The sequence below is a fragment of the Leuresthes tenuis genome, unplaced genomic scaffold, assembly GCF_036924035.1.
Source record: "Leuresthes tenuis unplaced genomic scaffold, fLeuTen1.0.hap1 SCAF_1, whole genome shotgun sequence".
Classification (NCBI taxonomy): domain Eukaryota; kingdom Metazoa; phylum Chordata; class Actinopteri; order Atheriniformes; family Atherinopsidae; genus Leuresthes; species Leuresthes tenuis.
The window spans coordinates 22,300,335-22,312,872 of record NW_027325355.1 but is presented as its reverse complement, the minus strand read 5'-3'; the positions used below and the strand labels follow the sequence as shown (position 1 = coordinate 22,312,872).

Here is a 12,538-nt window from a genome sequence, read left to right as displayed (position 1 = left end):
GCTTTCAAAAACAGGTGTAATAGTTGACACGTCAAAGCCAATGTGTCCTGGACTAAAAATATCTATGATACATGTTGGTGAAGTGCCAATGTATAAAACCATGCAAAACATTTGGCTAAATGTTAGCCTGAATTGGTAACCTCGCTACTACTTTTTCCACAGCAATGGGACAAAGTGAGCTGAATGTTTTAAGGCAAATTCAGCCAAGGTGGACGCTGGTGGAACAGCAAGAAGGGATCAGCAAGTCACATTTCACTGTAACCACTCAGCAAGTCACGTTTCACTGTAACCACTGGTCAACAGCCATTGGTCAACCACCACTGACCAATGTGAATTCACTGCAATTAAATAATTTGCACAGATCTTCAAGCTTTAGCTGTTGGTGTCTTTGAAAGTTCCCCAGTGGCAAAGGGGACTGGTTTTGCCATTGACATACATACATACATCCATTTTCTATACCCGCTTAATCCGTCGGTCAGCACACGAGGGTCTGGAGCTCATCCCAGCAGTCAGAGGGTGAGAGGCGGGGTACACCCTGGACAGGTTGCCAGTCCATCACTGGACCACACACACTCACACTCATTTCTAAGGACAATTTAAGAGTCACCAATTAACCTAACATGCATGTTTTTGGACGGTGGGAGGAAGCCGGAGTACCTAGAGAGAACCCACGCATACACAGAGAGAACATGCAAACTCCACACAGAAAGGGCCCAGCCAGGAGTTGAACCTGGAACCTGTTCATTTCTGAAAGATTTAAAATTTTGCTTTAGACTTTTTGTCTTTTGACTTAAATGTTCATCGGTTTCTGTAACATTCATATAATTTTTGGAAAAGTAACAGTGTTCAGCAAATTGTTTAACAGAGGAAAACATTGATATTAAGATTGAAATTTGATTTAGTTTTAGTGTGATTTATATTAGGTTTAAAAATAGGATCATTTTCAAAGAAAAATCAATATCAAATAAGTTATGTTGCTAATGATGGTACAAAAATACTATTACATGTCAGTGAAACTGTATGGTTTGGCATTTCATAAGAATGCTTTTAGATAAGTTAGGTGTCTTTATGATAGGCATCTAGTAATGGTAAAAATAAAGTAAGTGTCAAAATACCTATTCACAATTTAAAATGGGTTCTTTGCTTAGTTGTCTGTTATATGTAGATACAACACTGGTTCATCCTTTGGAAAGACACCTTGAGTTAGGTGAGTGAATCATATGTTAGTGTAGCTTCAAAAGATTTTTCAGGCACAAAAAAAATTATTAAATGTGTCAGAAAAAAATTAGCCATTGTTTAAAGACATTTTTTTGATTCAGCTTAAGTTATATGGTCAGTTTACCCGCACATGGTGCAACCTACTCACTGATTTGGAACAAATTATCCCTTTGGGAAAAATGAAGCAAAGGGACCCTTCTTTAGAAGAAGCCCTATTTTTAGAACCTATTGTAATAGATGGTAAGAAATGTTTGGATACTTTCATTGTCCTGCCACTTCTTCCTATATATTGACAGCCACACATGTAAAGAAAAAAAAGAACACTCTCCTCTGATAATGAAGAACACTCTAAATCCAGGTTGAGTGTCAGGCAACATTTGCATCCAACTGCTCTAGCAGTAAATCAATTGAAACTATTGTGACGTTTGAATAATACATGAAAAGTTTGACTTGACCAGCTGTGACTCTCAAAGCATGCTAATAAGATGTCCAAGCTTGGTGGAAAATAGCTGGAGCTCTGAGTGACAAATCAAATGCTTGTTGCTACTGAATGAAAATCCTCTGACTTCCAAAGAGAAATCTGGGAAAGAAAAAAAAGAAGATGCATTTTTCATCATTGTGCTGCCCTCTGCGGGTCTTCTTCCAGCCTCTCGCCTTTTCCCGTCTCCCTCTACCCCCTCCAACATCATCAGTACCCTCTTCCACACCACTCTCTTTCCCACCCAACCTCCTCCACATTACCATACCCCCTTTAAGAGTGTTGCACGCATTAAATTGCTTTTCATTCGAGCGCTGTGACAGTCCTGAGATTGGGTGTTTTATGCATTTTCACAACAGAATTTTTTTTATTTAGTTATTTTTCACTGTCACACTGTGGTAATTGTTTCATAATTCCGCTGCAGGGTATGCGCTGCTTTGCACCAACCGAGATCAAGTTCCACTAGTTGAAACGTTGGTGGGAAGATCAAGCTTGTGTACAGCTACACAGGATATCGTGTGACCAATGCAGAGCTGAAGAGCGGGGATCGGATTCATGCATTCAAAGAGAAAGGTGGAGGAGCATATTCACTGATCTCCGGTCGATTTGGACACTCTGGCAGCTGAAATAGAGAGACCTTGGGCAGATGTGTACATAAACTAGTACAAGCCGCACCACTGGCAGAAGGGGGATTCGTGCCGATGCTCTGCTTCGTCAGTGCGCATGGATGAAAGTCACAGTTAAAATGCATGCGGCAAGACTAGTATGATGTGGGATTACCGCGTTTTTATTCACCCCACCTGCTCTTAAAGATGTTTGAACTTTGGTTTTGGCTCTTTTTCCGAGATGACACCGCTAATTTCAGTCGCCGCTGGAAGAGCACTGGAGCCCGGTTTGCCGCGCTGGCTGTCACGTTATTGGCGTGAATGAGACTGTATATATGCTCTTCCATGCCTGGTTTATGGAGCTAAACGCCGAGGAGACTTGACTTGATTTATTTTCTTTTTCTCCCCCCCACCCCCTTTTGATCCTTTTTGCTTTTGCAGCCAACAAGAAAGGTGGGTGAAAATCCAATTTTTTTCCACCGAGGTTGGAGAAAAAAGACGGGGCACGGTCGTGATTTTAGGGATGCTGTGGTGTTTGCTGGGATCAGCACGGTAAGAGAACAGTGCTTTTTTTTCTTTCTTTCTATGAGCTGAGCTTGAACGTCTCAGGGGATCTGTCCATGGTGCTGAAATATCTGTCTCTACCTCCAGATGCATTAGTGAAGTTGATGCGATTTAAGATGCAGTTAACGAAGGTGTCTGCGGCTTCCGTGGCAATAACAAGCACAGAGCCTGCATTTTATGCTCACCCCATCACAGTTTTATTCGTTCCCAAGAACAACTCCTTGCCTCTGCGAGGTCGGACGCGCAGCCCTCCAAGTTATCTATAATATTTCAAGAGACGTTTCTCGAGGTGATGGTAATAAACACAAACATTTAGAATCATTTAACGTTCCGCTCAGTTTTACAGCTTTTGTTGAAGACACGTCCCCGTTTCTCAAAAGGAGTCTATTTGGGTAGATTTACTGTGTGGGCTGCTGTGTTCTTTTTGGGAACGCACGCAGACAAACAGTGTGTATGTGTGCGCAAGTGTGTCTGTGTTTGCGTGTGCACGAGCGCTCACGCGTCTGTGCCAGAGAGAGAAGGATATAGAGAGAGGGAGAAAGAGAGAGGGTAGACGATATGTAACCTTCTATATAGAAGATGCCATACATAGCTAATACTTGATTATGTAGTTATTTACCCCGGCGTCAAAATGCAATCAGAGATACGCGGCTTATTTGCCTTTGATCAACTCCGCTCATTTTTTCCGCCCGTGGGCAGAAGGAGGGCTGTCGCCTTGTAGGCTCATAGTCACATTCTCTATCGCAGGCCGGATTTTTAAAATGAATATTGACTGCTTTTCTCAAGTCGATTCTTTTCAAAAGAGCCGTCGTTCCTCTTTTTCTTTGAATTTCCACCGAAATTGGTTTTAATCACAGCGTACCAATAAATCCCCCGTCCTTATGTTGTTTGGACGGAGGCGGAGAGAGAAAAGGGATCCGACAGTTTCACCACAGTTTTGTCGAGTATGCGGGGTGAGTGAGAAATCTTCATGATAAGGAGTTCAGATATAAGATTTTGATATTGCTGTGGGGGTTAAAGATTGAAAAAACGTTGCTGTTCGAGATACCTTTACAGCAGGTCTGTGCTTTCTTAGTGGAAATTCTGAATTGATTCATTTAGTAAATTACCAAATCATCAGTGTGCATATGGTGGATGGCGATGCATTATTTCCTTTTGAGAGATGGATTGGAATTAATGCGAGTAATCAAAATTGCTGTGGCAGTCCACCGTGGGTAGTTTTGTTAACTTGAACATATATAGATCATGTTTGCAGTTATAAAAACATTTAACTTGTTCTCTCTGAGCCACAGTCCCAAAATGATGCCGACATAACACATCTGCATGCCGAACAAACATTATTAGGCCTACTTGTGTTTGCCATGGATAAAGAGGCTCTGCTCATTTTAGAAATTTTGCACGTGTCACTTGCATTTCCTGTGCTGTATAAAACAGAACTCGTCCTTTTTCTTTTCCCCCTTAGATGACACCTCATACTGGCACCACACTTGAGTGAGCTGGGGCATCCTCTCCCAGGAAAAATGCATATCTGGATACTAAAAATAATCCTTCTAATTGCATCATCTCTGAGGCTGGTCGAGATGTATGACAATTATGGGGAGATCTGCCGAAACCTGTGTACGTGTGATGAGAAGGAAGGGATCCTGACAGTCAGCTGCGAGAACCGGGGGATCATCAGACTGACAGAGATCAGCCCAGTTCAATTCCCCATGTACCACCTCCTGCTGACAGGGAACCTCCTCAAGAAGCTGTCAGTCAATGATTTCATCAATTACACTGGGGTGACCATCCTGCACTTGGGGAACAATGATATCTCTGAGATAGAGTCGGGTGCCTTCAATGGACTCCAGGGATTAAAGAGGTTGCACCTGAATAACAATAAAATTGACATTCTGAGGGATGACACCTTTGCAGGACTGGAGAGTTTGGAATACCTACAGATTGACTATAATTATATTACCAACATAGAGCCAAATACCTTGAGCAAACTCCACCAACTAACAGTGATGATTTTGAATGACAACCTCCTCTCTGCCCTCCCTCCGAATATCTTCCGGAACGTCCCCCTCACGCACTTGGATCTGAGGGGGAACCGATTAAAAATGTTCCCCTACATTGGCCTCCTGGAGCACATGGACAAAGTTGTGGAATTACAACTGGAAGAGAATCCATGGAATTGCTCCTGTGAGCTCATTGCTCTGAAGGCTTGGCTGGAGAGCATAGCCTACACAGCTCTGGTGGGAGAAGTGGTGTGCGAGACACCGTTCAGGCTCCACGGTAGGGATCTTGATGAGGTATCTAAGCAGGAACTTTGCCCACGAAGACCCCAAGAAGATACAGTCAGGCCTGCACCCCCCAGCAGCACCAATGGATATTACCAGACCACACCAGCTGCTGCCACAGCCTCTGCCACTTCTTCAGCTGTTTTTAGGTCCTCTTCTAGGCCTACTAAGGGCACACGGCAATTTAACAGAACAAGGTTAAAGCCCACATCTCGATTACCTGGCGGTAACCCATACAACTATGGCCCAATCATTGCTTTTCAGACCAAATCTCCTGTGCCTTTGGACTGCCCCACTGCCTGCACATGTAATCTGCAGATTTCTGAAATTGGGCTAAATGTCAACTGCCAAGAGAGAAAGATTGAGAGCATTTCTGATCTGAAACCCAAGCCATACAACCCTAAAAAAATGTATCTCACTGGAAATTACATCCCTGTGGTACGGAGATCAGATTTTGTAGATGCCACTGGATTGGATTTGCTTCACCTGGGAAACAACAGGATAACTCTGATCCATGATCGGGCTTTTGGGGATTTAACCAACCTGCGTAGGCTGTATTTAAATGGTAATCTCATGGACAGGCTTACAGGAGAAATGTTTTTTGGCTTGCAGAACTTGCAGTATCTTTATTTAGAGTACAACAAAATCAAGGAGGTGGATGCAGGCACTTTCCGCTACCTCCCTAATCTCCAACTACTTTTCCTCAACAACAACCTCCTTAAAACTCTACCCATGGGCATCTTTTCCAGTCTCTCCCTGTCTAGGCTTAATCTGCGTAACAACAATTTCCAAAACCTGCCTGTGAGTGGTGTTTTAGATCAGCTGAAGCTACTGGTGCAGATAGATCTTTTTGAAAACCCGTGGGACTGTTCTTGCGACATAGTAGGGATGAAGATATGGCTTGAGCAGCTCAGCGCAGGCACTGTGGTCAACGAGGTTGTGTGTGAGACACCAAAACGCCACACAGGGATGGACCTACGTTCCATCCAGTCAGAGCAGTTGTGCCCTGACTACTCAGATGCTTACATCTCACCAACTCCCCCTACAGACGAGCCTATGGACGATCATGCCATCACAACAGATGCTCCCCAGAAGTTCGACACCCCCAGCAGCACCGTTCCTCTCTCTGTCCTCATCCTTAGCCTCCTGCTCGTTTTCATCATGTCCGTCTTTGTGGCTGCAGGGCTCTTTGTCGTGGTAATGAAAAAACGCAAAAAGTCACAGAGTGACCGCACTAGCACCAACAATTCCGATGTCAGCTCTTTCAACTTGCAATACAGCCTCTACAGCAACCGCTCCGGCCCTAAAGTCAAAGCCCCTGCTGGTCATGTCTATGAGTATATTCCTCATCCCATGGGTCACATGTGCAAAAACCCCATTTACAGGTCACGGGAAGGAAACACAGTGGAGGATTACCGTGACCTGCATGAGCTCAAGGTAACATACAGGAGTACCCCAGATGAGGAGAGGGATAGTAGTACGATGAGGAGCCCTACATACAGTGTGAGCACTATCGAGCCACGTGAAAACCCCTCACCTGTCCAGGATGCAGACCATTTCTTCAGAGGCATACTTGAGCCTGATAAGCAGTCCCCTCATCAGTCTATCCCATCCATCCCAGCAGGTGCCAATTTAGAGTACAAGTACACTGGGCCTGTGTCGTACACATACAACCCAAATTTTGATGTCAGACGTCAGTTCTTGCACCCGGAGAGGATAAGAGAAACTGTGCTCTATGGCACAGCACCCAGTACTGTTTATGTGGAGCCCAATAGAAACGAGTACTTGGAGCTTAAAGCTAAACTGCAGTCTGAGCCCGATTACCTCGAAGTTCTTGAGAAACAGACCACCTTTAGCCAGTTCTGAGCAACAGAATCACTAATGTAATGAAGCGTTTGCTCTCTCGGTCCTCCTTGAAACAGTGGCTCAGTTTATAGGGTGCCTTGGCACAACACAAAGAAGCAGAAGCAAAGGAGTTAAGACGGGGTGTGCCGAACAATCTTATTCTTATTTCTGAAACATGACATTTACAGGAATGGATACAGCTTTCTGAAACATGGACGAACAAAATTGCTCCACTTAACTGATGATGCAAATTTTATTTTTCTATGGTGAAGATCGAATAACACACAAAATGTAAGTGTACAGGTAAATCTTACCCAGCTTCATTTTCAGGAATATAACCATACACAAAAAAAACGGTATATTGTGAGTCAGAGAAGAAATGTTTATAAGAATCACTCCTGGACAAAAACACTGTACAGCAGATCATCAAAACTGTGTAGGACTATTTTCTGCTGTAGTCTGTAAGTAAATATTTATTGATATAATCTGCCATGTCTTTTCAAAACTTTTGATTCTACATCAATATTACCTGTGTCATCATACTTCATGACCCTCTGGAAAGGCTTATGTTTGTAGTTTCATTTACTGTAGCTCTGCATTGTAAAAGTGGCTTTTTTTGAAAGTGGCACACCCCCAAATGTTCAAAACTGACTGCGTCATATGAAGAAGATGAAAAAAAAAAGAAAAAAAAAGGTGTCTTTGTATGCTTTCTGCACTTTTTGGAATCGGGAGGCGGGTTTGCCTTCAACAAGCTCTCATAAAGGAGATTATTATATTAAAAATGAATATGAGTATTCATTCTTAATATGTAGAATTGATATGTTATCAAAAACTAAATTCATAAATGATATTTGAAGTACTCATCATGTTGTGTAATACTGATATTTTAATCAATGTAACACCTATTTTTATACAAGCATTGGCAGATTCTCTATCCCTTATTAGTTTTTGTTTTGATTGCTTTGCACTTATTGCACTATATTGACCAAACTATGTTATTGTCATCAAATAAACATGATGTCAGGTTCATATAATGTGCATCTGAGCAAACTGAAGCTGCTGGTGGTGGTATGAAGGTTTTTTTTTTTTGTTGTTGTTTTTTAGGTTTGGGCTAGTTTTGAGTTGGAGAGAGAAAAAAACCCACTTGATTTGTATTCAGATGATCACACTTGGGCTAACAAGAAGTGAATATGTTGTGAGCTCAATCAAATCCATTAACAATACAGTATATGCTACACTCAAGTGAACAGCTGCCGTCTAAGAAAGAACTGGAATCAATAGGAATCAATCAATGAGCATTACCTCTTTGCAATTATTCCATGACAACTGCATCCACATTACTTACTGGCAAGCGATGAGGTGGTCATTTATAGAAACATCATTGGAACCAACTTGACAACAGATGCCGTTTTAGTGCTTCAGCAAAGCCAGTGGGTGTAAACTTTAAAAGTAATTAGGATGTACAGCTAGATATAAGGTTTTCAATTAATTTCCAATTGATTTATTTGATGTAAAAATACATTTTAGATGCATTTCTTGACTTAGAAATATTTCATTAGGAAAATGTTTAAATATGTTTGGTTTTTTTAATCGTTCAATTGCTTGTTTGGATTTTTGTTTTGTTGTTTTTTACTTGACCCACTTAAATCCAATATGCAAAGCAGGTCTATAAAAATGCAAAGGATGCACTGTGCTACCATTTTCAGTGTGCAGTGAGTGTCACCATTTAGGAATTCAGTGTTCCCTAACAGAGACAGACGGGATCTTTCTGGAGAGGAAATCTGTCGCTTAACTGAGAGGGAATTATTTGGATTATTAGGAATCTATATTATTCACTGATCTGTCTGCAAAGATCTAGTATATAGCTGGTTATTTTCACCCAAAGTCCTATGTGGTGCCAGCTGCATTGCTCAAAAATTAAACGCTCTGGGTCCTCTTCTTTAGCTGGATCTTTCCACAGAAGCCCAGAATGAGCCCAGAATGAGAGCAGAAGGCACCATTTGGGAGATGAGGAGTCCAGGAACCGAGTGTAACTGTGGATGTGTCATACATGTATCAGGGGGACGTGAATCACAGCCAAGAAGTGTGTGCAGTCGCCCTATGGGGTGGCACAGTGCTCACAGTTTTTTGACATGGAATTTCATTTGCTTTTCTGATGCCAATATTGGAAAACGGTTTACTGAGGCGCACCTGAGCAGTGCAATGACAAATGTTTAGAATGTGGCGCAGATGGCACCGTTGTGTTATTATTACAATCCAATTTCCTAGAATACTGTATTTTTCAGGATGATTTGACTAAGATCACACAGGGACAAAAAAAGGTTTGAGCACAATTACATATTCACTGAATCATGTGTTCCAAATGGGCTTGTTATTACTTCATGTGTGTGTATACGTATCTCTCCGACCTGAACTGTGTGGAGGTTTGTTGCTGTTATGACCCAGCTCTCTGTCTCAGTGTAATGGGGGCATGAGGCATCCAGTTGAAGAAAGTACTAATAGGCGAGAAACAAAGCGGCTAGTTAAGATAATGCCTTTAATCAGCCAGTGGGCTCTTTAGGTCTGAGCACAAATGAAAGCATTAAGGAAGGGCAGAGTTTACCATACCTTCGTGGATTATCTCGTACACATATTTTCATTCAGTATCTGTTGTAGCATGCTTTTCAGTGCGTTCGCTCCATCAGCTAGATCATGATTTGTATAAAAAACAGCCAGCAGTGGAAACTTTTTAACCTAAAAAATAATGTAGAACATTTGTATTCAGACAAGGAGGGAATGTGAAACATTTCCAACTATGTTGCTTCACGCTACACAACAGCACCCAAGATTTTTGGCTCAACCTATCGTGCAGAATCTGATGCAACACAAGGTGTGATGCAGGTGCAGATTAAGCCATCTCTCCCCTCACTCTGCATGCAGCAGGGAGAGCTCTGAAAACGCAAGCGAGGCGAGCTCTCAGCTTCGAGCTCATCTCAGACAAAGAGGTGGAAGAGACAGTGATGGGCAGCCCGGGGTTCTCTTAACGCTCTCTGCTTTCTCACCATTTGAGAGTTAATCAATGTGGAAGCAGAGCGGGACAGCGTATGAAACCTGTCCAAGCTGCATGAAGTGTTGGCTCATCATTCTGCTATTTTCAGGGCATGGAGTTGCTGGGCAATTATTTCCAAACAGCACTCTTAAAATAACGGGCTAATTAAAAACTTTTTCTGGATTCGATTTTAGGAGAGTTTTGCTTAGAATTATATTTAATGGCTTCTCAGATGGTGTTGGCAGAAATCAGTGTTTATGGTAAACAAAAGCAGCTTGGTGCTACACATGCACAGGGCCGCATTAACCAGCTATAGGGCCTGTAGTCAAAAGTAAGCTCAAGGCCCCTTTGTTACCCCCTCGTTTCCTCAACTGTCTGCGTGCTGTTGTGTGTCACGTGCCTTTAAAGACCCACCACATACAGGTGGAATATTAAGTTAGGGTTTAACAGGTCTTTACGGAAGTTTTACTCCAAATGATTTACTTTCTGTTTACATTGTGCTTTCATTAGTTATATCTTTTAGTCATTTTTTAATTAATCATCAATATGAATCTGTCAGTCTATGGATTTTGGGACGCCGAGGTCTGCTGAATGGTGGAGTAGCTCAGATAGTTTCAAGCCTCAGTCATGCATTATTAATTATCTCTTCTATCTCATAAGAGTGGTTTTACAAATTATTACAGTAAACAGAAGGAGAATTTGTGTATGTATGTAAATGTCAGTAAATGAAATACGATGCAAGGACTTTTAAAAAGCTAAAACAAGTGTACTGTATAATTAACTATTCTGATCATTTTATTAGCAAAATCTCAAACACTTGAATGTAGTTCTTGCAATGTTTTATTTTATTTCAAGTTAATTATTTTTAAGGTTTGTGTTGCAGGTTGAATATGTAACTTATGTATCTTGATGAAAATAAGCATGTAACTTAAGTTTAAGAGTTGAAATTCTTTCCCGATTCATCCTTTAAGCTTGATTCCCCACATACATGTGTAAATGATAATTAGCCTAATATGCGTCTGCCCTCTGTATACTGAGACAAATCTGGTGGGTGGACATTTTCCATATGCTCCACTGATGCCTCAGCTACCCCCCACCTTCCTGCTGAAGATGCCTTGTCCTCCGCGCCGCCTTGCTTTCCTTCTGCCACCCAGTCTCCATGATGATGTGAGCAATTGAGTTCAAGGAGATCTGGGTAATTGAGAGGGCAGGGATGGCATCTGACAGGCACCGATGGCTCCAATGATTACTTTAATCAGAGTGGTTAATGGAATTCCTTCAGGCATGTAGGAATGCTCAAATGTTCATCAGCACTCAACCGATTTTTTTTACCCCCCACCACTCTTCTCTTCCACCTCATGTTGCCATAATTACTGATCAGTTTTCTTTCCTCTTGATGCCTTCCCTTTCTGTGCAACCCTCCTGGCATCTGCGCTATGTTTGTTCCTGTGGCCTTAAATCCATAGTGGGAATCTTTATGTGTGGGTACTGGGCTGCTTTATGGTCAAAATGCATTATGGATGAAGCATTTTAGCATGAAATGTCATCGCAAAGCTCTTATCATCAAAAGGGACAGTCAAGGACTCAATCACAGTAAAATCTGTACAAAGACAAGCATGTGCTCTCATAAACAGAAAGCACTTTAGGTTTAAGTGTAATTGAAGTATTTTTTTCCACTCAGAGCTGGATAAAGATGAGATATTAATCTTTTTTTTTTATCTAGAAAGAAATGATCATAATTCTTACTTGCCCCCGCTTTCATAATATCTGTTTTTTCTGTTTCTAAGTGTAACACTCCCACTTGTCTTGAAACATGCCCTTGCATTTAAAAGTCCAGTCTGGATCCATTTAATTTGTCTGAGACTCCTTTTTCTCTTTTGTGATACAGGTTAAGGCAAAAGGTTGCTCCTAAATGCAATGTGAAAATGATGTGTGGACTCTTATCGATGTTGGAAATGAGTACATTAACTACAGCACTGTGCTTAAGTGCATTTTTTAAGTTGCTTGATGTTAACTTGAGTTTAATTTTATGCTACATTGTACTTTAAATCCACCATGGTCAGCCACTTCAGATACTTTTACTCCATTACATTATCTATCATCTTCAATTATTTAATGTTCTGCATTACTAGACTATAATGTAATCAATAAGTAAAGTTAAGATGCAGTATTTTGAATAAGAAATAGCAAAAAATTAGCCCCAAACAGTATTGTTTCCCCAAAACATTGATATTACTCATCACTTATCATAGCCGAGTCATTTGTGTTGGAAAATGTCACTTTCATTTTCTGTGTGTGATCTGGGTTTACTGAATGATGTTGTTACATGGTAAAATGTCAATATTTTCCAAAGATTGGAAGTCATGTTCAAGTCAGTTAGCTTTAGCTAAAGAATTTATGATATTTTATGCACAATTTTCCATTGTTGTATTTTGTTTTTGATCAACAAAAAAGCAAATCATGACAATCACCTGATCAACAGAATATTTTTAGTTGCTTCAGTGAGCTTTCACAATTT

At 41.2% G+C, this 12,538-nt stretch overlaps 1 protein-coding gene across 2 annotated transcripts; it reads left to right on the top strand.

Moving 5' to 3' along the window:
* Positions 1-2,000: 2,000 nt before the first annotated feature.
* Positions 2,001-7,973, top strand: LOC140272946 (SLIT and NTRK-like protein 5). 2 transcript variants are annotated; one of them, XM_072368500.1, is made up of 2 exons: positions 2,001-2,853; positions 4,328-7,973. In XM_072368500.1, exon 2 carries the CDS (start codon positions 4,386-4,388, stop codon positions 7,011-7,013), a length of 2,628 nt encoding a protein of 875 aa, XP_072224601.1. In that variant the 5' UTR covers positions 2,001-2,853; positions 4,328-4,385; the 3' UTR covers positions 7,014-7,973. The 2 variants fall into 2 exon arrangements, with proteins under 2 accessions (XP_072224601.1, XP_072224666.1); XM_072368565.1 differs by lacking the exon at positions 2,001-2,853 and adding an exon at positions 3,409-3,818.
* Positions 7,974-12,538: the final 4,565 nt, after the last annotated feature.

What these genes read in the sequence shown, in the direction of transcription:
- LOC140272946 (XM_072368500.1), top strand. Translation starts at nt 4,386, where the DNA reads ATGCATATCTGGATACTAAAAATAATCCTTCTAATTGCATCATCTCTG.